Source organism: Delphinapterus leucas, chromosome 1 (assembly GCF_059928025.1).
Source record: "Delphinapterus leucas isolate spDelLeu-1000000601 "Yukka" chromosome 1, BTC_Dleu_Yukka2, whole genome shotgun sequence".
NCBI classification, from domain to species: Eukaryota; Metazoa; Chordata; class Mammalia; order Artiodactyla; family Monodontidae; genus Delphinapterus; species Delphinapterus leucas.
Window position 1 is genome coordinate 168,392,564 of NC_143129.1, and position 24,809 is coordinate 168,417,372.

At 42.0% G+C, this 24,809-nt stretch overlaps 1 protein-coding gene and 2 non-coding genes across 14 annotated transcripts in view; all 3 read right to left on the minus strand.

Annotated features, from left to right (window-relative positions):
* Window positions 1-946: 946 nt before the first annotated feature.
* Window positions 947-24,809, minus strand: part of PHACTR4 (phosphatase and actin regulator 4) — a 127,506-nt gene continuing 103,643 nt past the window's right edge. For 7 of the 12 annotated variants that reach the window (XM_022551735.2, XM_089897728.1, XM_089897757.1 and 4 more), the window contains 6 exons: window positions 24,625-24,778; window positions 18,508-18,563; window positions 17,230-17,291; window positions 15,792-15,929; window positions 15,098-15,174; window positions 947-12,252 (listed from right to left, as the gene is read on the minus strand). In XM_022551735.2, coding sequence (XP_022407443.1) covers window positions 12,237-12,252; window positions 15,098-15,174; window positions 15,792-15,929; window positions 17,230-17,291; window positions 18,508-18,563; window positions 24,625-24,778 — 503 coding nt within the window. In that variant the 3' untranslated portion in view covers window positions 947-12,236. The remainder of the gene's footprint in view (window positions 12,253-15,097; window positions 15,175-15,791; window positions 15,930-17,229; window positions 17,292-18,507; window positions 18,564-24,624; window positions 24,779-24,809) is intronic. The other 5 variants (XR_016388076.1, XR_016388077.1, XR_016388071.1 and 2 more) reach the window with 5 other exon arrangements.
* LOC115803895 (small nucleolar RNA SNORA73 family) lies at window positions 1,498-1,700 on the minus strand. Its single transcript, XR_004024695.1, has one exon. It is a non-coding gene; the product is annotated as a small nucleolar RNA SNORA73 family (small nucleolar RNA).
* LOC115803893 (small nucleolar RNA SNORA73 family) lies at window positions 3,267-3,470 on the minus strand. Its single transcript, XR_004024693.1, has one exon. It is a non-coding gene; the product is annotated as a small nucleolar RNA SNORA73 family (small nucleolar RNA).

The window sequence follows — 24,809 nt, forward strand, 5'->3', positions numbered from 1 at the left end:
ACCCTGGGGATACAGGACCAGTCCACTTCCTAGTTGTAGATTTGGGCAATTATTTAGCCTTTCTCCTCCTGGGTTTTCCTATCAAAGCAGACAGATTAATACCCACTTCAGGGCTGTGATTAACACATGCCAAGTGCTTAGAAGAGCCTGGCACAGGTAAGCACTAAGTGTTGCTACTTGCTTAGGTAAAGCAACCGAGGTTCTCCAATAATCATAGCCACAAACTAGCTATTCTGTACCCTCTCGTCCCTGAACGCTGTAAAACTGTACATCTGGACATTCCATGTGTTTGGGCCACAACCCACCAAACCCCCAAATCCCCCCCTTAAACCTGACCCCCATGGATTCTAAATGGGTTATTCTACCTCCCCATCTTGTAAAATTCACTTAATAGCCCCACCCAAGATCTACACTCTACCTTCTAGATGGTTCCCCGCTAGTCCCCATCCTTCAGTCTTATGGCTTGACAAAGTCCTACTGTGACTCAAGCATAGCTCTTTGACACAGGAGAGGATTAACTACCCCAACAGCTGCTTTTAATTTTTTAACATCTGCACCACATCTTGTATGATGGTTAGGTCTCATCAGCATGAAGACCTCTCATTCAGCACCCATGTCCAGTGGCCTAATGTGAAGTCTCTAAGGCCATACCTTGTTACCTATTTACAACGGGTTAGGATACATGCATTTTCCCAAGTAGTAGTACACGCCACTATTAAACGCAAGAGCTCAGGGCCTTTAATTAGTGCAGAATCAATCAGGTATTAACTGCTTGAACAAGCAGCTTCATTTATAGAATACTCATTTAGCAGTCATATTTGCATAGAAAGAACCGCATAGGGAATTCCCTGGTGTTTTCACTGAAGGGGGACCAGGTCTGACCCCTGGCTGGGGGACTTAAGATCCTGCAAGCCACATGGTGCGGCCAAAAAAAAGAACCACACAATTATGTATATAGTCACCTTTATTGTAATTCACCCGAGTACATCAGAAACTGACATGGATCTCTTTATTAAGACATGTAGATTCTCATGGGCACCTGCTTTCCACTTTTAAGAAAATCCAGTTTACTTGAGAATGGCCAAGATCTTAGTATCAGTACATCAAGTTTCCACCTCATAGGAAACCTGAAAGGGTCTCTTGGGACTCCCAGGTCACTATACTGTCCACAGACCTGCCCACACAAGTGTCTTCTGGAATTCCTTCTAAATTTCAAAAGGCACCTGGTTAACAGAACACTATTACTCTAATGGTTTTTAAGGTGCAATTCCAGGGTTAAACATTGTGCGAAACTTAACATTTTCAAATTGCCCAGGCTCATCTTCCAAAAATAGTGTGTTACTCACTTTACTAATCTCCCTGCCAAATAAGGGCCCCCAAAGCATTGTTAACTGCACAAGTCAGGCAAGGCTCCTCTTCTCTCCTGAATGAAAAGGACAAAAAAAGAATGAGATTCATACATAACAATCTTATTTCACTTTTAAATTTTGGTATACTAGATGTCTCTCTGCATGGTTTGTCTCCTCAGTCATCGTCCACAGGACTCTGAGAAGCTGTAGGAATATGCAGGCGCAGACTCAAGGCCCAGCTTCATCTCCAACGTTGTGGAAAGGGACTGTACATCATGGGGCAGAGCCCTATGCTCCCCTACGCCACCAGGACAGAGCCCGGGGAGTGACCTCCCGGGGTATCCACGTTGGAATGTCTGAACAGAGTTACTGTAAGTTCCCACACAGACAAGTTTCGTTCTGAGAGCGGACAAAGTACAACAAAGTTAGCCTAGGTACCCAATTAACACGATTGACTATATAGTACTGTACTGTAATAGGTTTATAATACTTTTCACACAAATACATAAAAAACAAACACAAAGAAATAAAGTAAACATTTTAAATCTTACAGTAACTTGAAAAGTACAACAGCTAGCATACAGGGGCTGGCCTCGAGTGAACAGGCCATGAGTTACTGACTGGAGGGAGAGGAGGGAGATGGCAGAGCTGAAGGATCATTAGCAACAGGAGATGGAGGGCAAGCTGCAATTTCACTCATGCCTCACACCGATGGCACAGGTTCTGGTCCCTTTCCCTTGCTGGATTCAACTCTTATCTACCCTCCTGAAAAAACGATCCAGTGATATCTGGGTACTAGCTCTTCTTCTCATCAGATGACACAGTAGCACTGCATTGCATTCTGAATGGTTGCTGCAACTTTCGTGTACCATTCTACATCCGGGTCCTCTGCCTCAAAAACTAACAGTGCCTCCTCAAATAAAGAAAACCCCCTTACCACTTCCTGCATCATGAATCTCTTTCATTCTTCAGCAGTACCACCTATGTCACTGCTGCTTTTATGCTTGTTTCCAGACATCCTGGGCTTAAAATACAGATACTGTCCTACTGTACTCCATACAGTACTGTAAAGTATACTAAAACAAAACCACTTGTAGAGGATGCAAGCATGTGACAATGTACACCAGACACCTGAATTAACTTACGTGACTGGACATGTGCACACATGTTCGCATCTTAAGGTCTGTATGTAAAGGACTCACTGTACCCCTGTTTTCAAGACATTTTATTTCTCCTCATCCCATACTACATGTAGACTTGAGGGAAGTTCAAGTCCACCAGGGTTAGCAACTGTTTCTACTAACTTCCAAAAGTTATGCTTTATCTATCATAGTTACCATCATTGTAGACATACGCTCTGCATATGCTGGCGCAACTTAACCCCCCACATCACAGAAGGGAACTGTACAAGAAACCAAACCCTTAGTTGCCCTGGAAAGATCGAGAGGGTACACACATTACATGGCTCATGTGACAGCTTTGCTGTCTTTGGTTAAGTCATTCAAAATTGTTCCATTTGCAAAACAGAAATCTCTCCTCTATCGTGAGTATTAAAGATGTGAAGATAAACTTTAAAAAGCCATCTTCCTGGAATATGAGCATACATCTAAGAAACTGTCAACATGCCTACAAAAAAAAGTAGCAAAATATCTAGATGCATTGAACGGCAGCATCTTCATGAAATGGAAGTGAGCTCAAAATGATCAAATGTCTTATGCAAAATGTTGGCAGGCAAACACTGATAGGTCAAAAGGAATTCGTAGATTTACTTACCCTGAATCAAATTATTTGGAATCCCAAACAAATGCTGCAAAACAAAGCAGGTAAAAGCTTTAATCCAGCAGTACACCCAAACTGATTAAAACAAATTTTTCATTCACTTCGGATCAACCTAGATTCAGATATGCTGCTCTAGAGAGCTGTTTCCTGCATGGTTTGTCTCCTCAGTCATTGTCCACAGGACTCTGAGAAGCTGTAGGAATATGCAGGCGCAGACTCAAGGCCCGGCTTCATCTCCAACGTTGTGGAAAGGGACTGTACATCATGGGGCAGAGCCCTATGCTCCCCTACGCCACCAGGACAGAGCCCGGGCAGAGTGACCTCCCGGGGTATCCACGTTGGTCACTATACTTTAAAAATTAACTTCACCAAGTTGATAGCTACTTCGCAGGAATACTATAAGGGACTAGATCCCAATCACCCCAGTGTCAACAAGAGTTGAGCGCAAGACTAACAAGCAGACACATCAGAACAGCAAATAACAGCCGTTATGACGCCAGTAAAGGCTCCTACCTTTAACCCGATCGCCTGAAATAAAAAAATTGCCCCCCCCCCCAAAAAATAAACGGCACCAGAATTAAGAATAACCCGAATCGGGAACAAAATGGCCTGCATTCAACTCCACTGAAGACGCTAACCCGCCTCCTAGGAAGCAACATAATGGCGCAACAGGAAATGAGGGCGGGCGCCGCGCACTTAGCTTGTGGAGACGGAGGGTCGCGCCCTGCACGCCAGGGAATTCCCGCGCTAGCGACCCTTGGTTACGGCCAAGACCCGCGGCCGGCGAGGCCTCCCCCGCCCACACCCGACCCGGCCCTATTTTTGCGAGAAAGGGTAGTCACCATGGACGCCGAAGATTCGGAATCATTCTAAATAGTGTGATCCCCAAAGAAAAGGCTGAGTTGCGGACCCAGTACCAGACAAAACGCTGAAGAAGCAGGCATCTAATCACACTCACCTAGCACCCGACGAGGATGACAAGAGCCTTCCCCGAAAAGACCAAACGGTCTCAAGGCATCGGTATTTATACCTTCTGAAGCCCTCGAAGTCAAGAAATCTCTACTGCGCCTGCGCCGCGTCATGCGCAGTTAGGGAGTTAGAAATTCGCTAAGGGTGCTGGGACTCCACCGCAGGTTAAGCCCCACCCCTACCTGGCGTAGAGGCATCTCGCGATACTAGAGACTTCGCGCGGGACCTTGAAAGTGCAAGTTACAGAGAGGTTTTGAAGTATTTAGGTTGATGGGTAAGTGCTGGATCGGGTATTTACGGCTCTACGATCAGTTCACCAATCTGGAGGATAAGCCGTTAAATAAAGTCAAAAAACCTTTGGATTAATAAGTGTTCTGAATAGAAAAGGCATTTAAGCCTTGTCTGAAAAAAAAAACAAAAAGAAAAAGGCATCTAGAGAAATGCAGTCTCAAAAGGGAGTGAATCTACCCTGTTACGTGTGAAATAAACATTTGATAAATGGCGTTGGCAAATAAGTCGGAAGTACTAAACTGTACACTTAAAAATGGTTAAACTGGTAGATTTTATGTTACGTGTATTTTAACACATATAGACACCTAATATAAAGAAGGCAAGCAAAGAATCCTGAAGATAAATGTTACATGTGAAATATTGCAAATGCGATAGAATTCCGAATAAATGTTAGATAAATTGACGTAGAGCCATCACAGCTCTGCTATAACGAGTAGAAACATTTATGGTGTTCTTCCTATAAGATTTTATGCTGGGTGCTTTAAATACATTATTTACCATCACAGCAATTCTAAGACATTGGTATTATTACCCAGCTAAAAAAATTTTTTTTTAATAGCATGCATTTTCTTTCTTTCTTGCACTTATTTTTGGCTGTGTTGGGTATTCCTTGCTGCGCGCAGGCTTTCTCTAGTTGTGGCGAGTGGGGGCTACTCTTCATTGTGGTGCACGGGGTTCTCACTGCGGTGGCTTCTCTTGTTGTGGAGCACGGGCTCTAGGTTCACGGGCTTCAGTAGTTGTGGCTCGTGGGCTCTAGAGCGCAGGCTTAGTAGTTGCGGTGCACAGGCTTAGTTGCTCTGCGGCATGTGGGATCTTCCCGGACCAGGACTCGAACCTGTATCCCCTGAATTGGCAGGCAGATTCTTAACCACTGCGCAACCAGGGAAGCCCTATTACCCAGGTTTTAAGATGCGAAACAGGCCCAGAGCAGTGGTTCTCTAAGTGTAGTTGGCCAACTGTGGGGTCCCTGAAACTCTTTTGGGGGTTCATGAGGTCAAAACTATTTCATAATAATACTTAGACTTTTTCTGCCTCCTTCACTATGTTGAGTCTACACTGATGTAAAATGAAATTGTGGGTTAAACTGCTGGTGTCTTAGTTTGCTTCAAAGCCCTGTCACCAAACTGTACTGGTGGTCATTGTATTCTTCATCAACACAAATTTAAAATTAAAAAAAAAGTCAGTTTCACCGAAGGACGTCCTTGATGAAGAAGTAAAAATCATTAATTTTACTAATTCTTGCCTTTTAAGTATCTGTCTTTTATTATTTAGTTATTTGGCTGTGTTGGGTCTTCGTTGCTATGCACGGGCTTTCTCTAGTTGTGGTGAGCAGGGGCTACTCTTCGTTGTGGTGTGCGGGCTTCTCATTGCGGTGGCTTCTCTTGTTGTGGAGCACAGGCTCTAGGTGTGTGGGCTCAGTAGCTGTGGCTCACGGGCTCTAGAGCGCAGGCTCAGTAGTTGTGGCACACGGGCTTAATTGCTCCGCGGCATGTGGGATCTTCCCAGACCAGGGCTCGAACCCGTGTCCCCTGCATTGGTAGGCGGATTCTTAACCACTGCGCCACCAGGGAAGTCCTGAGTATCTGTCTTTTTAATATTCTATGTGACAAAGTGAGAAGTACACATAGAGCATTTATGCTGCGTGTGAAAAGCTGATCTGCAGGAAAAGCACTTATGACATTGTTTGAGTTGTGAGCTGAAAAAGCCACGTTTTTCATGGAATACTGTTTTATTTGAAAGAATGGCTGACATCTTTACCAACTATATATCTTGTGTGGGACTGGATTTTCTTCATTTACTTAAACCAAAACACCGTATAGTTACAGGTTGAATGCAAGAGCAGATATGAGAACTGAGTTGCCTTCAATTAAACCAGACAGTAAAGAGATTTGCAAAAAATGTAAAACAATGCCACTCTTCTCTATTTTTGGAAAATAGTTATTTTTCATACAAATATATTGTTAATTAACCTGTAATGGATTATTATTTTGAAATGTATCATAAATATTTAAAATTTTTTCTCAGTTTTAATCTTAGTACAGTAAGTATCAATAGATATCACCAACAGATAGAAAGTTTTTTGGGGTTCTGAGTAATTTTTTAAATTATGAAGGGGTCACGAAACAAAAATGTTTGAGAACCAGTAGTTTAGAGGAAGAGAGACAAATAATTCTGCTACTTTTCTGGTGATATTACGAGTATTCAGTTGCCTTTCAATCACTCATTCAACATTTACTTAGTGAATATGACTTAATTTTCTAGGCATTGTGCTAGACACTGGGGATTGAGATGAACCACTTTTTCTGTCCTTGAGCACTCACAGTGGGGGAAATAGACATGACAGCAAATTATACTACTACTTGATAAGCTCTGTGTGGCATGAATACTGTATTCTGAGGACAGAGCAACTGAACAATTGGCTAAAGGCTGAGAGGGTTTTCCTGGGGAGTTAAAATCTGAGCTAAAACTTGAAGGAATAGTAAAAGGGTGGAGTGTGGACGATGACAGCGTTCCAAGTGAGGAAACTAGCAGGCCTGTGGTCTCCCGGGAAGGGTGGGAGGTCAGCTTGATTAGGAACATCAAAGGGAGAACTGCCTGGGCTTTTCATGAGCCTGAGAAATAGGCAAGAGCTGAATACAAAGTATCTTGTGGTCCAGACAAAGTTTAAATTTTATCCTGCTGGTAACTAGGGGTCAATAGTTTTGAAGTAAAGGATTGCTCTATCTTTGCATTTTATCTTTTTTTGGCTGTGCCACAGGGCATGTGGGATCTTAGTTCCCAGACCAGGGATTGAACCTGTGCCCCTGCAGTGGAAGTGCGGAGTCTTAACTACTGGACCGCCAGGGAAGTCCCTATCTCTGCATTTTAGAAAGGTAACTCTAGTGGCAAAGTCGGAGGATAGATTGGAGAGACTGGAGGTTATAAAGTCCCATTAAATTATGTTGGCTTTTTTTTTTTTTTTTTTCGGTACGCGGGTCTCTCACTGTTGTGGCCTGTCCCGTTGCGGAGCACAGGCTCCGGACGCGCAGGCTCAGCGGCCACGGCTCACGGGCCCAGCCCCTCCGTGTCATGTGGGATCTTCCCGGACCGGGGCACGAACCCGTGTCCCCTGCATCGGCAGGCGGACTCTCAACCACTGCCCACTGCCAGGGAAGCCCAAATTATGTTGGCTTTGAACTTGAATGGTAAACAAGGCAAGAGGAGATAAAGGAATTGAGAGACATTTCTGAGGTAGAGAATGTACAGACTTTATTGTCCTACTGGACCTGCGAGGTAAGAGAGAAACTTGCAGATAATATCAAAGTTTCAGATTTGGGATGCTGAACATATTGTGGTCTCTAACTCTGATAACTGAGAAAGTAGGTGGTAGGGGTAGTGAGTAATGTCTGCATAGGAGGTGAATATAAGTTTTTTGTTGTTGTTAACCTCACTGTTTATTGAATTGTGAACTGGTGCAAACGCTGCTGAAGTCTCACTCATTGCGACCCCTCTCTCAGCACTCCCTTGAAAAGGAAGCCTGGAGGTGCGTACCTTGGGAACATGTGGGTGTATATATGTCTACAGGGTAATTGGATATAGGGTTGGACTCCAAGCAAGAAATCCGAGTTGTAAATAAAGATGTAGAAGTTGTCAGAATAAGAGTGGTGACTGAAGTCATGTTGGAAGAGCAGGGAAAGTGATGAGAGGACATGAAAACCCAACATTTAAATGGTGGTCAGGGAAGAAGCCGGGGGACAGAGGAAGCATGATCAGAGGAGAACCAGGAGAGTGAGTGGTGTCTGAGAAGCCAAAGAAGTTTTGAGGATTAGAACGTGGCCCAGAGCATCACATGCTGCAGAGTAGTCGGATACGTTTCGAGCTGAAAACAGGCCTTGGATGTGGCAGTTAACCAAGAAGACACTGGTAACCTCAGGGAAAGCCATTTTATTTTGGTTTTAGTTTGTATTTTAATGAGTTTAGTGAACATGGCTTTAGAAATGGAAAACAGCATGTATGGACCAGAGGTCCTACACGAATGTCAATGTCAATGCAATGTTTACATCTGCACTGGTTCTTTTTCCTCTGTCACTCATTTAGTTCAACTGATTGGACTGTACAGGAATTTAAGTTAATGTTAGAATAGATTATGTGAAGGGAGTATGGGAAAAGTAGGTGACAGAGCAACAGGGGAAGGTTGTTTTTCTTGGTGGGGCAGGAAGGAGATACACGCTGATCAAATAAATGAATTAATGGTGTGTGTGTGTCTCCTCAGTACCAGATGCAGAGAAGTTGAGGGTGTTTGTTCCTGTCATATGACCTCTATGCTTTATGAAGGAGGCAAAAATTCTTGGGGGAAGAAATTAATGGTACCCACAGAGGAGAAACGTGGAGCAAGCGGTCCAGGCTGCTGGTGTTTCCTTCTCTTCCCTTCACGCCTCTTACAGATGGAATTGAAACAGTGGTTTAGGCTGTGTTTTGGTTTCAGCACCTGGCTTTTGTTGTACATTCTCAACTTTTATAAGTAGACTTCCTATCCCACCCCCTCCCATTCAATATCCACTGGACTTGCCCTTTCTGATGGTGGTTTTCCAAACCCCTTCTCTGCAATTGTAGTCCTCTCTCTCCTGGGGTACAGTAACCAAAATCCTTATGGACGCTAAATTCATTGTTTCAGCAAACACTGGGCAACGTGTACCTTCAAAATACTCTTCTAGAAACAATGCGTGACCTCAAAAGGGTAATGGCAGTTTGAGGCCTCTTTGGAGGGCTAGTAGAAGGAAAATATGGGAGCAGGTGGAGGCCAATGGCATGAGCAGTTCTGACTCATGGTTTCCCTTAACCCTTGGTAAAGGGTGGTACAAAATCAAGGCCAGTCTCTGAAGTGGCAAGTACAAAGTGAGTCATTGGTGGGGCCACCTCGAATGAAACTGGGCTGCTTGCCAGAGAGGAGTACATAAGCTACGATCTGTCCTATTGTGATGTCAGCCTGAGGTCTAATTATATGTGGTCCAGACACAGTAAGTCCTTGCAGGGACAACTGATTAGGATGTAATTGCTTTTCCTTGAATATATGTAAAGAGTGATTACATAATTATCTTTGATTTTGGGGAGGTAACTTCATCTCTCAAGTTCTTCACTGGTAAAATGGGTGTACTTTCACTTACCTCCCAGTCTAGGTGGGATTAATAAAACCTAGAGCTGCACCTGCTACACAGTGTGGGGTTCGCAGTTGGCTTTCCCTTCTGCAGCTTATTCTTTTTCCACAGTTCTGTACAGACAGACACAAACATCACTGACCTTCATCTCTGGTTACATTTAATGTTCTTACTATAATTTTTCCCCCTCATCTACTTCTCATTTAGGGTGTCTAGCAATATCTTAGGGATTTTTTTTTTTTTTTGCCACGCTGTGCAGCTTGCAGGATCTTAGTTCCCCCGCCAGGGATTGAACCATGCCCCCTGCATTGGGAGCATGGAGTCTTAACCACTGGACTGCCAGGGAAGTCCCTTAGGGAGCATTTTTAAGCAACCTTAAATCATTTGGAGTGAGGTAGAACATAAAAAATAAACACTACATACCAGAATAGTATAACTTTTTTTAATTCTAAAATACATTAATAATTAATATTGATAGGAAGACTGATTTACAATGCAATTATTTATTTTACAAGGAGATTCTGTACATCAGGGAAGCATCTTGAAGTACAATACAACAGGCTTTTATTTCTTCTTTACATTATGATTGTGAATTGTTACTTACACGGAAAGAGAACACAAAATCCTCTTTATATATATATTTATATAAACACCTGAAAGACTTGACTCCCAAAGTATCTTGCTTCAAAAGAACATGAATGAGATGAAAGATGAACTAGATTCCTTGGTGGCACATAGAAAGCAGACAAGTAGCTCAGGAAATCAAATCCTGTTTCAAGCTTGGCACATTAAGGGAAAGGAAGGCGGTGAAAGGGGTTTGAAAAATGTCATCTGAAGCCACAGAGGATGCTGGCATAAGCCAAATAGTTTCCAAAACAACAAGACAGAAAGGTTAGAAGAAGTTAACACTTAATGGGTGGCCACCTTATATACAGACCTCTAACAACTTTGTAGAATTGTCACTTATCTTCCCTTGGTCATACCAAATGTTAATGAATTTGAAGGAGATGTGGGCCCAGTGTATCTCCACAGCCATAAAGCACTTGACGTTTACTGAGAAATCCAAATACCTCCCTATTCCCCATATGGAGGGAAGATACTACCTTTTAAGGTCACTTTAGCTTTGTTTTAACCTGATATTCTGATTGTTCAGCAAATCTTACATGGACATGAAAGGAGGAAAAGAGAAAAATCCACTTAAAGATCACATACAGAACAACATGGACTGCAGAAGAAATCAGAAGAAATCTATAAGATAGCCACAATTTTCTGAATATTAAAGGGAAAAAGCCACATTCATCAGTTAAGTAGAAACTATTTTTTTCCCTTCCACTTAGAATGTACAGGAATTAGAGGGAAATAGTAAGGCTGTATGGTTTTCAGTAAAAATTCAAAGAAAGCAACTGAATCTTCTGTTTTAGGAAATCATATTAACATATATGACACATACAAAAAGGAGTGGGGCCTGAGTCGATGCCCAGGCACCAGCTGCACTGGCTACAGCTTGGAAGAGGAGTGAGTGAGTGAGGTGGAAGCTCCCAGAGAGGGTCAGCAGGAAGGTCAGTGCTGGGAGTTAAGACAAAGCACATAGCAGGAGAAGGCAAACAGTACTGAGGAAAAGAGAGGAGCAGTGGATCATGATCTTGCCCCTCCTAACTGCTTCTCCAAAGACCTTTTTCTATCTAGCACTCCACATCCCCAGGACCTTGGTGTGTTCTGGCTGGAAGTGTGGGGCTGACAGCACACAAGTGCTCCCAGAGTTGCTGCAACTCTGCTTTATGGGGGAAAACACATCTCTTGGTTAGAATGAGTTAGGGTATCATTTGGTACAACAAAAGTACAATAGCCTATAAAATTTAAGCCATGAGTCAGTTTTCTGCCAAGTTAGCCTCAATGTAAAAGCCTTTTTTGGTTTTGCTTTTATATACAGAAAACATATATGCTTTCTCATTTTCCCAACTTGGAATCTGGTTGTAGCTCAGACTGTTTAACAGACAGGAAAAACATAAGTTCCCATCATTTCTTCAAGATTTCTTTCTTTTTTTTTTACAGATAATAGTCAGAATGACTTGTGCCAAAAGGAAGAACACGTCAGATCCTGAGCTTCTCTTGGGCTGGACTGCCTGAAGAGGACTGTCCTGCTGTGTCAGAAGAGGTATAGTGCAGTGCTTTCAGCTGACATGCCAGTGTGGTATGAAGGCTTCCCCTGGAGGTGGGGGCCACTTTTTCCAGAAGGTTGGGGGCCTCCAGAAGGTTTCCCCCACCACCAACTAGATGTGATGGCTAGAATTCAGCGCCTACACAGGTGGCTCTCACAACAGGACAGGGCAGGTAAGCCTAATCGTGCAAACTGTGCCTCAGCACAGGCAGTCATCGTGGGTGAGGGTGAGGTGCAGCCAATAAACCCTGGAACCTGCAAGTGACTCAGAACATTGGTGGCTGGTGAGGGAAGAGCCCTCAGGTACGCTGCAATATTAAAAGGTTCAAAAGCACTGACAAAGTGTTGAGCTTTGCCCAAGGCAGCGTATGAGAATCCATTCCAGTGAAATGCTACATTCACAGAAGTGCTGTTCACCCCAGAACTATATCCCAGAGGACTCAATTCTGGCTGCGCTGAGAAGTGCTGAAGTTCCCTCCATGTCGCTCTGGAGACTGAAGCAGCAAGGCAGCCCTGTTTTAGGGGGTTGCTTAGATCCTCTCTCAAACTTCAGCATCATGGACGGTGGTAGCTAAAACGGATGATCAAAAAGAGCCGAGTTACGAAATATCGTAGATTTCTTTGCTATTACAATTGACCCTTGAACAACAAGGGTTAGAACTGTGCGAGTCCAATTGTACGTGGAGTTTTTTCAATAGTAAATACCACAGAACTACATGACTGAATAGCCTGTGTAGGAAGTGGAACCATGGATACCAAGGTGCCACATATATGGAGGGGAGCTATAAATTATATGTGGATTTTCAACTGTTCAGAGGGTTGTGGGAGCCCCAACTCCTGCCTTGTTCACAGGTCAACTGTATTATCTTAAAAGTAATGAAATGAATGTTCCAACTGAAAAAGCCACCTGTCCTCCACTCTAATCCTACCTAACGTTTCTGTAGCAGCCGATACTCCTGATCCTCTTCCTTCCTTCTGGAAACTCTCTTCTTTTGACTTCTGTAACACTATCTTTTCCCTAGTTTTCCCTCTTTTTCAATTGCTTTTCCTCAATGTTTTCCTGGTTCATTTTCCTCTGTCCACCCTTTAAATACAAAACACTTTTCTCCTTAAGAACTACTATCTTTTTTCGTAAATTTGAATCTTTATACCTTGCGTTTCTCCCTGGACTCTAGGCTGAATATCCAACTGTCTTCTAGGCAGCTCCCCCTCCATGTGTCACAGGCTCATCAGACTCAACATATATAATTGACTTTCTAGTTTGTTCACTGTCTGCCTTCCTCTTTTAGAATAAAAGCTCCCTGAGGACAGGGACTTTATCTTGTTCTCTGCTATATCCCAAGCACCTAGCACTGTATCTATCAGGTAGTGGGTGCTGAATATTCACCGAATAAATGTCCTAAACTGTTTGCCTGAACTCCTTATTAACTAAACAGTCTTCAAAAATCACATTGGAAATCTAAGGAGTCATTTTGATTACTTCCTTTAGTTCATCCTTGGAATCAACAGATTGCCAAATCTTGTTGATTCTATGCTTGAAATGTCTTTCAAACCTATCTTCCCTGGTCTGAGCTAGCAGCATGCTCACTCTATTTTAGTTGCTTCCTAATTGGTCTCCCTGCTGCTGGTCTCGTCATTCTTCCAAATCACCTTCCACAGTTCCACCAGGGCTTTTCCCCAAATACACAGAACTCCAATGGTTCCAATATCCTAGCATGAGTCAAAGCTCTTCAGAACACGACTGTAACCCTTCTTGCTAGTCTCACCTTCACCATGCTGCCCCCATCCATCCTCTGCTCCAGCTACATGTCCTATTACTCAGAGCACGCATTTTCCTGCCTCCCAAAGTCTTGCTAAAGCTGGCAGTTCTGCTTACAATGTTCCTTCCTTCCTTCCTGTCCAAATAAATTATTTTACATAATTTAAGATGCAGCCTAAATGTCACCTTCTTTCTTGTATTGTTGCTCAATATGGTACTTTACTACTAATACTACTACTAATAAAAAGAGCTAACACCGGACTTCCCTGGTGGCGCAGTGGTTAAGAATCTGCCTGCCAATACAGGGGACACGGGTTCGAGCCCTGGTCCTGGAAGATCCCACATGCCGCAGAGCAACTAAGCTCATGCGCCACAATTACTGAGCCTGTGCTCTACAGCCTGAAAGCCACAACTACTGAGCCCACATGCCACAACTACTGAGCCCATGTGCCACAACTACTGAAGCCTGTGCGCCTAGAGCCCGTGTTCTGTAACAAGAGAAGCCACTGCAATAAGAAGCCCACGCACCACGACGAAGAGTAGCCCCCGCTCACTGCAACTAGAGAAAGCCCGCGTGCAGCAACGAAGACCCAACGCAGCCATAAATAAACAAACAAACAAATAAATAAATTGATTTAAAAAAAATAGCTAACACTGACATAGCCAGGAAATGGTGGAGTTGGGATACGAAACCTGACAGATTCAGGCCTCAGAATGACTAAGGCATTTATCATATTGATTGTACACAGTGGTACATAGGTCTCTTCCTGGATTAGACTATAATCTCCTTGCTGGCAAGTATGGTTTGTTATTTGAGTTCATATTACAGCACCCTGAATGGTGTTACTATTGTTCAAAGAATCTGCCTTCTCTAATCCTGTCAGAGTTCAGTACAAAAAAATTCTGTAGTTAAAATAACCATTTGTCTGTACTGTGATCGAAAAAATGTTTAACAATATTTTATTTCCAATTTTGCTTCTTCCTTTTTTTTTTTTTTTAACAGCAAACTGCAATTGTCATTATAACTTCTTTCATTTAGCCTCCTTTTATAAATGTTCTGGGAGTCACCTAGATACTTTCACTGATTCCATTTGTGGCTCGCTGAGTCTTTAGGTATGGGCTGGGTCCTTAATCACAACAGTAATTCCAAATCAAAATGCTTCTTGGCTTGTTTCATGATGTTTATACACTAAATTGGTAAGATCAAGTGTGCTAGAAAGGACTGAAACCAGAGAGGGCAGGCTGTTGTCTAGCTCAGCAACAGTTCCTCATCCATAACCTGGGACAGTGAAGTGCAGAGAAGAGAGCACCCAGTGGCTTTTAGTCTTTCATTCCTTTCCCCACATCCTGGTTGTGCAAGTCAAGCACGTTACTTAACCTTTTTGAGTCTACTTCCTCATCAAGAAAATGGGGATATGAACACACCTGGTATGTTTGCTGCAAGGATTAAATAAGATAATATACATAAAATGCCATACTCAATAAGGCATGAACTATGCCTCTTAGTTCTCATCTGTTTCTCTTAACGTAGTCTTCTTGCAGTTAACACTGAGTGTTGTTCTTTTAACTATGTCATTAGAGTTCTTCCTAGCTGAACAACTCTGCTACATTTGCTTTTTGGTGGAGCTCTACTTAGCTCACAGTATTTGGGTCTTACCGTGTAAAATGTTTGCTCTCCTCATGAACTTCCATCTCTGAGCTTTTAAATTCATTTAATTCTTTTCTTATGGCGGCCTGCAGAGTAGAAACAAAAACGCTTCAGCATCTTCTGTCTGCTAGAGTACAGCAGTGTATCTGCCATCTAGTCTCTACTGTGCTTAACTCTGTGAGTGACTGAGACCCCCGGAAGGCAACCCAGAGGGAGGGAGGAAGCCAGGTCAACACATTGAGTGAAGCTCTGAGCCTGATGCATATCGCCTTTCCTGATACCCTTCATCTCATAATAAACCTGAAATCTCCAGTTAAATCGAAACACTTGAAGACCTCCAAAGAGATATTGTATTTTTTATAGTTTCCACAGCATGTAAAAGTGCTTTTCCTGCTATAAAAGTGAAATATGGGTAATTACTAAAATATACCATCCAAACTCCCTCCAACCAAACATAACCACTGTTTAAAAATGTGTTGTATTTCCAGATTTTTGTACTCTGTGATGTAGCAGGGATTTTCTTCTGTTTCAGTTTTGGTGGTGGTGGTGAAGTCATTAGTATAAAGTTTTGGTTGGTACATCTTGGTATTTTGTACCTTAGATATTTAACATTATACGAGAAGTAGAAATTTTGTTATGGTTCCCCCTTCTAGTTAATGTCTTGTACCCTTCAAATAAAGAAAGACAGACAGACGACAGACACCTTGTCAGCAGGGGTCAGTTTGGTCCAAGGTTTGTCAGCTCGCCGGTCATAATCATGAGCATCTGTTACCTCCACGTATTCATTAAACCTCAGAATCTTCCTGGCAAGTAGTTCAGCCACAGTGGGCCTTTGACTGAGCTGAAAGAAATGGAGGCTCTCAGTTCACTATGCCAGGAGTTAGGCATCAATCATGCATTCAAACTGCCTCTAACTCAGAGCTTCAACCTTTCAGTGCACATCGGAATCAGCTGGGGACCTTTAAACGTGACTGATCCCTGGGTCCATCTTCAGAGATTCTGGGTATCAGGAGATTGTTTGTTTGTTTCTTTAAGCTCCACAGTGCACAGCCAAGACAGAGATATAAACCAGTATAACCAGTGCTTCTCAAACTTCAACATGCATACAAACCATTTGGGGATGTGGTTAAAGTGTAGATTCTGACTAAGCAGATCTGGGGTGGGGCCTGAGATTCTGCATCTCTTACAAACTCCAGGTGATACCAATGCTTCTGCTCCGTGGACCACATTTTGGGTAGCAAAAGGGTCAGGGCTACAAATTCATATCTAATACATTAGAAAGTGAATACATTTAATATGAAAGCAATATCTATTAATGGGTAATATTAAGGGTGAATTTCCTTTCACCATGAATAATGCCCAAGATATCAGATTCTGTAACAAATCATGATTTAAGGTTGAACAATCAGGTAACTTGCTCAATCTGAAGGCATTAAGTCCAGTGATGGCCTCTAGCCACCCCCAATCTATCAAGGATAATTCCTCTGGTCCTGGGGAAGGGGAGAAGTGGGAAAAATCAGGAGGAAAATGCCTAGATTCCTTGCTCTCCTGGGGATTCTTATACATTTTAAGAAATGTCTAGAGAACTCAGACCAACTCCAAGAATCTACAGGAGGTAATTACCAACTATTATGGAGGGAGGGAAAGGAAAAAGGGCTTAATCCCGGAGTTTAAGAGTTAACACAAGTTTGGTACAGAAAAGATTCTACCCTGATTTGGGACCAATGAGAAAATCCTATTTGGTTTTTCATACTTTTCAGGTGTTACTAAGGGTCAAGTTCAGTTCTTTCTCTGTTTAGAAAACCACCAGTTTGCCTTGCAAAATTGAATTCTACACACTCCTCCTGTTACCGTTTCCATACATCAACAGCTTTTATAGTCTACACCAAAATCCCAGGTCTACCAAATAAAAGGTCAAAACTTGTGCAAACATTTATTGAGCACCTTCTTGTGCCAGGCTTTCTTTAAACAGTAAAAATGGGGAAAAAAAAGTTCTTATAATGCTGTGTTTTCTGTATTTTCATCATGTGTTCTATTTTCACAGCAGTCTATGGCAATTCAAGTCAAATTTATTTCTTTCCAGTCAAATAGGTCATTCAAATACAAGACACACAGTGAGTGGACAGACTGAGACAGTGTACCTTTCTAGTGAGCCGACGTTTAATCTCTCGTTTTTCTGCCTGACGATCAGCTTCATTTTTAGCTACAGTTGACAGCCACAAACAAAAAATATTACTTCAAAATGGCAATCTGCATATCAAACGTTTCAGTAATTACACACAGATATTTCTTTTTTTTTTTTTGGCCGCACTCCATGACATGTAGGATCTTAGTTCCCTGACCAGGGATTGAACCCAGGCCCCCTACAGTGGAAGCCTGGAGTCTTAACCACTGGACTGCCAGGGAAGTCCCATACACAGATATTTCTTACAGGCTCCAAGTCAGAATAAAATACTTACTTTGGGACTGGTTAATCAAGACAATTTTCTTGTCAACTGGTGTAGGCAAATACTTAAGAGCATGGGTCAGCCAACTATGGTATCAAATCTGGCCAGCTGCCTGTACTTTTCCTGCCCATGAGCTAAGAATGGCCTTTACATTTTTAAATGGCTACATTTTGAGTGGTTTGATAAGTACCTACATAATAGCTTCCTTGTGCTCTTTGGCCTGCAAAGTTGAAAATATTTACTATGTGCCCTGGAAGAAAAACTTTGCAGATCTTTGCTCAAGAGTAACCACTAACAATGGAGAATGGAGCTCACACTAGGTTTCACATGATAAGTCTATAAAGGCTCCCACACTTGTAACCCTATGAAGCCTAATCCTCTTCACTGTGGAGGTATTTAAGGACAAATTTCACCCTATAATTGGGAAAAATAAATCTGTACTGGATTAGAATGCTATTTCAGTTAGTCATTTACATAAACAGAAAGCAAATTAAATACATGGTCCTATTTTCTGACTTCGGAGGTATGAAAGCCTTAAGAGATGAAAAAGGCAGAACAACCGCTGCATTTGAGACTTGCTCTGGGTCCCAGCTCTCAGACACTAGGAATAGGAAGGTCCACTCCAAATATACAACCACTACCTTACCTCTCTTAAGGCAGAGAAAAGTTGGGCAGCACACGCTGTCAAAACCTCTCAAATGCCCAAGGTAGGTGCAGGATACTATGAGAAAATTAAAATACAATTTTCTGGAGTATCCCAGTACACTAAACAATATCATAATGATATCTTGTAAAGGAAGCTTGGGGGGAACTATGTTCCTTCAGGGGTAAAAAGTATGAATACTCCTTCCTTGGCTAGAATATTCTCTCCTTGGCCCTTGTTGAAAAATGCTTCTCTTTTCTGTCATGTATATTAAAGTCAGAAACACACAAAGAAAATCCATACGACTTCATTTCCATAGCTGGACTCACGCTGTAGTATGTTTCGTTGTTCTAGTTCTTCTGGTGTTGGTCTTTGACTCAGTCGTCTAAAAAGGAGATAAATAAGAATATTGTCAATGTTAAGTCTCCCGGTCCTGTTTATAAAGATCTGTTTATGAAACACTTTTGAAACACCTTATGAAGTGTTTATAAAACACTTCACACTGAAAGTGTTAATACAGATATTACAACATAAAAAGGAATTGTACAGGCAAACAGGAGGCCAGGATTCTAGTTCTAGCTTTGATGCCAGCAAGCCCTATCACCACAAAAAAGCTCAGTTAGACCTTGAGTTACTCATGTGTAAAATGAAGATTTGGACTGTTCTGGTGGCAACCAAATAGATTTGCTCCTTCAGCATATGGGTTAACACAGATCCTCAAAGATATTAATAAAAATTCTCATTTAGGAAACCAGAATGAGGACTGAGACTATGTGTGTTTGTGTGTGTGTGTGTGTGTGTGTGTGTGTATAATGCTTCCCATATGACTCTGATGTTCCTCTTCTTATTTTTATTTTATTTATTTTGTTTTATTTTTTTTTGGCTGTGCAGCATGTGGGATCTTACTTCCTCAACCAGGGACTGAACCTGCACCCCCTGCATTGGTAGCGTGGAGTCTTAACCACTGGACCACCAGGGAAGTCCTCTTTTGATTTTGATTTATTTATTTAATAAATTTATTTATTTATTTTTGGCTGTGTTGGGTCTTCGTTGCTGCACGCGGGTTTTTTCTAGTTGTGGCGAGCGGGGTCTACTCTTTGTTGTGGTGCACAGGCTTCTCATTGCAGTGGCTTCTCTTGTTGCAGAGCGTGGGCTCTAGGGTGTGCAGGCTTCAGTAGTTGTGGCACGTGGGCTCAGTAGTTGTGGCACATGGGCTTAGTTGCTCTGTGGCATGTGGGATCTTCCCGACCAGGGCTCGAACCCGTGTCTCTTGCGTTGGGAGGTGGATTCTTTTTTTTTTTTTTTTGCGGTACGTGGGCCTCTCACTGTTGTGGCCTCTCCCGCTGTGGAGCACAGGCTCCGGACGCGCAGGCCCAGCGGCCATGGCCCATGGGCCCAGCCGCTCCACGGCATGTGGGATCTTCCCGGACCAGGGCACGAACCCGTGTCCCCTGCATCGGCAGGTGGACTCTCAACCACTGCGCCACCAGGGAAGCCTCTCTTTTGATTTTTAAACCAGTGTTTTAGGAACTACTGGAATTTAAAGTTGTCTCTTTTGGAGTTATATTCTGTAAAACCTATGATTTTAATTTCAGTCCTCTCTGAAATATCTGATGGAAGTTTCTCATCTCATTCCCAGTTCTGAGATGTTATTCACCAATGACAACTTGTCATTTCTAGAATCAGAAAGTTCTTCATTTCTTACTTTTAACGTATAGCTCTGACAGTATTTGAACTGTGTGCTAGTAACTCTTTAGTTGCATGGAAAACTCCCACCCCCATTTTATATACAATTTACAACTTTATGTATTTCAAAGCGTTTCTTTTTTCAACGTTCATTAAAAAAAAACACCACCACAGCTTTACGAAGGTATAAGTGACATACAATAAATTGCATGATTTGATATTTTGACATAGGTATGTCCCTATAAAATCATCACCAGGACTTCCCTGGTGGCGCAGAGGTTAGGAATCTGCCTGTCAATGTAGGGGACACGGGTTTGAGCCCTGGTCTGGGAATATCCCACATACCACGGAGCAACTAAGCCCGTGCGCCACAACTACTGAGCCTGAGCTCTAGAGCCCGTGAGCCACAACTATGGAGCCTGTGTGCCACAACTACTGAAGCCTGCGTGCCTAGAGCCCGTGCTCTGCAACAAAGAGAAGCCACAGCAACGAGAAGCCTGCACACCACAATGAAGAGTAGCCCCCGCTCGCCACAACTAGAGAAAGCCTGCAAGCAGCAATGGTGACCCAACACAGCAGCCAAAAATAAAATAAATAAATGAATAAATATATTTTAACAAAAAGAGTGCATTAAACGATTTAGCTCCTCAGGGTAAAAATCTTAAAAAAAAAAAAATCATCACCACAGTCACGGTAAGGAACATGTCTATCACCCTTGGACTGATTTCCTAGGGCTGCCGTAACAAATTACTACAAAGTGAATGGCTTATAACAGACATTTATTCTCTCACAGCTCTGGAGTCCAGAAGTCCACAATCAAGGTGTTAGAAAGGTTGGTTCCTTCTGAAGGTTCAGAGGGAGAATTTGTTCCATGCCTCTCTCCGAGATTCTGGTGGTTGCCAGCAGTCCTTGGCGTTCTTTGGCTTGTAGATGCATCATTCCAGTATCTGCCTTAGTCACACAGCGTTCTCTGTGTGTGTGTCTGTGTCTATCCATCCCAATTTCCCTCCTCTTATGAGGACACCAGTCATTGGATTAGAGCCTACCTAATCCAGTATGACCCAATCTTAAGTTGATTATATCTACACTGACCTTCTGTCCAAATAAGGTCACATTCAAAGGTACCAGAGATGAGGATTTATTTTGGAACATACAACTCTACCCACTACAACCTCCCTGACAAAGTTTCATTTCCTTTGTAACCTCTATCTCCCTGCCTCCAAGCGAACACTCATCTGCTTTATTTACTCTCAACCACCCTGCCTCGAGGCAGCCACTGATCTGTTTTATGTAACTATAAATTAGTTTTCATTTTCTAAAATTTTATATAAAATCATACAGCATGTACTCTTTTTTTGTCTAGCTTCTTTCACTCAGGATAATTACTGAGATCCACCCAAGTAGTGGCATTATAAATAGTTCATTCCTGTTTACTACTCTGTAGTATTCCATCACAGGACTATGTTCATATTCATCCATTTATGTTTTGATGGACATTTAGGTTGTTTCTATTCTGGGGGACTATTAGAAATAATGGAATGGCTAGATCATATGTTGTTTGATTTTTTTAAAGAAACGTACAAATTGTTTTCCAAAGTAGTCTATTTTACACTCCCAGTCTATTTTACCACCACTGTGTGAGAATACAGCTGGGCCTCATCCTCAGCTACTCTTTTTTAAAATTAATTTTTATTTATTTATTTTTGCTGTGTTGGGTTTCCGTTTCTGTGCAAGGCCTTTCTCTAGTTGTGGCAAGCAGGGGCCACTCTTCATCGCAGTGCGCGGGCCTCTCACTATGGCGGCCTCTCTTGTCGCGTAGCACAGGCTCCAGACGCGCAGGCTCAGTAGTTGTGGCTCACGGGCCTAGTTGCTACGTGGCATGTGGGATCCTCCCAGACCAGGGCTTGAACCCGTGTCCCCTGCATTAACAGGCAGACTCTCAACCACTGCGCCACCAGGGAAGCCCCAGCAACTCTTAATATTATCAGTCTTTTATTATTTATTTTATTTTATTTTTTAAAATAAATTTATTTGTTTACTTATTTATTTTTGGCTGCATTGGGTCTTCGTTGCTGTGCGCCGGCTTTCTCTAGTTGCGGCGAGCGGGGGATACTCTTCATTGCAGTGTGTGGGATCTTCCACATGCCGGGCCCCCTGCATTGGGAGGGCAGAGTCTTACCCACTGGATCAACAGGGAAGTCCTTGCTTCCCCCACCGTTTAAAAAGTGGGTTGTTTCTTACTGAGTTTGGAGAGTTCTTCATATATTCTAGATATAAGACCTTTATCAGATACATGGTTTGCAAATATTTTTCTCCCAGTTTGTGGCTTATTTTTACTTTTTTATTTTTAAACAGTGTCTTTCACAGAACAAAAAATTTTAATTTTGATGAAGTGCAATTTACCAATGTTTTTCTCTTAAGAACCATGCTTTGAGATCATATCTATGAAATCTTTCTTTAACCCATATTCTAGAAATTTTACAGTTTTAGCTCTCATATTTAAGTCTATGATCCATTTTGAGTTAATTTTTTATATGATACACTGAATGAATTGAAGTTATTTTTGTGCCAGGACCATTTGTTGAAAAGACCATCCCTTCTCAATGAAATTGTCTTTGTACCTTTGTCATAAATGAGTTGCACATATATGGGTGGGTCTATTTCTGGGCTCTCTCTTCTGTTCCACTGACTTCTTTGTCTATCCTGCCTTTACGTCAATACCATACTGTTTAGGTTACTTTAGCTTTATAATATGTCTTAAAATAAGACAGTGTTAGTCCTCCAGTCCTGTTCTTTTTCACAGTCGCTTTATATTTCTGTAACAATTTTAGAATCAGTTTGTCAATTAAAGCCTACTGGGGGTATTTTGATTGGAACTGCATTAAATCTACTGATGTCTTGATAATACTGAGACTTCTGATCCATGAATATGTTATTTGTCTCCATATATTTAGGTCTTCTTTACTTTCTTCAGCATTATTTTATACTTTTCAGTGCATAGGTCTTACACAATCTTTCATCAGGTTTATCCACAGGTATTTAAAGAGTTTTGATGGTATTGTAAATTGCTATTGTAAATGTTAATCTCTTGTATTTCTACATTTTAATTTTATATGACTATTCATTGCTAGTGTCCAACAAGCTCTTCTAAGACGATTATGACCTGGGAAAAAACACTCAAAGACGAGCAACTAGCATTGCAATAAAGCAAAAGGAATCTATTATTATTATTATTATTTTTGGCGGTACGCGGGCCTCTCACTGTTGTGGCCTCTCCCGTTGCGGAGCACAGGCTCCGGACACGCAGGCTCAGCGGCCATGGCTCACGGGCCCAGCTGCTCCATGGCATGTGGGATCTTCCCAGACCAGGGCACGAACCCGTGTCCCCTGCATCGGCAGGCAGACTCTCAACCACTGTGCCACCAGGGAAGCCCAAGGAATCTATTATTAAAGATCCTCATTCCTGGATGAAATATACAGTGTGGGAATATAGTCAATAATAATGTAATATCTTTGTATGGTGACAGATGGTAACTAGACTTATTGTGGTGATCATTTTGCAATGTATAGAAATATCAAACCACTATGTTGTGCACCAGGAACTAATATAGTATTGTAGGTCTATTATACTCCAAAAACCAAACAAACAAACTCAGAAAAAGAGATCAGATCTGTGGTTACCAGAGGCAGGGGGTGGACAGGGGGAACTGGATGAAGGTGGTCAAAAGGTACAAACTTCCAGTTATAAAATAAATACATACTAGGGATGTAATGTACAACATGATTAATATAATTAACATGTATGTTATATATCAAAGTTGTTAAAAGAGTAAAGCCTAAGAGTTCTCATCACAAGGAAAATATCTTTTTTTTCCTGTTTCTTTTATTTTGTATCTATAGGAGACGATGGATGTTCATTAAGCTTATTGTGGTCATCATTTCATGATGTATGCAAGTCAAATCATTATGCTCTATACCTTAAACTTATACAGTGCTGTATGTCAAATGTATCTCAATAAAACTAAAAGAAAAAAAAATCCCCATTCTTAACTAATTCCTAATCTTGATGGTCTCTTGCTGACACTCAGAGGGGCACAGTTCTGCATTAAGATTGCCATCAGCAAAGCCAGGTGTCTGAGGTAGGAGAGGAGAATATATTTTAATTAACAGGCATCCTTATTTAATTGTTTGTAAGGAATACACCAGGAGTTCCACTTTCCGAGAGGAACATCTGAGGTGGGCAAACACTTGTCTGTATACCTAGACTCTACGTGTAGTACATATGCAGGAAGCTGGCCTGCATCCAGTCTCTCTATGCTTTTGGTTCCAGCTGACTTGAAAAATATACTAACACGTTGAAAGGAGGCAGTTACATGGAACATGTGAAATAGATACAATGGAAATTATGTGTGTGATTTTTAACTGGGCTGGCACCTCATGGTTGAGCAAGCCAGAAGAGGCTTGCTGTCCTGGGAGCCACCTAAATCCTTAGAAACTTTAAAAAAAAAACAACTTATGTTTATCTTATGGTGTAAAGCTGTGAGATCTATCTCATGGTTTAAAGCTCTGAGAGCCATCTAGTTCCTTAATTTCCAAACTCTTAGAAGATACCCATCTGTGTACAATATGTATTTTTAAAAATTATGCTATTTCTAAAATTAAAAAAATAAAGATGCCTGCATGCTCCACCACAAAGTACATCTCTAAGACATGTACTGGCATAATCAAATCAAATCAATCTATTCTAAGAAAAGGCCTACCGGATGAGCGTGTTCCCAATCTGGTGCCGTATTTCATTCCACTCCTCTTTGCTTTTTCGAGGCCAAGAATTCATGTTCATTTCAGGTTCACTGGGTCTGTGGTTCAACTTCATTGCCAGTGTGTCTTTCCTCTTCACTTTGTTGGCCAGAGCACCTTTGTACAAGGGAGAGAAAAACATGTAGGA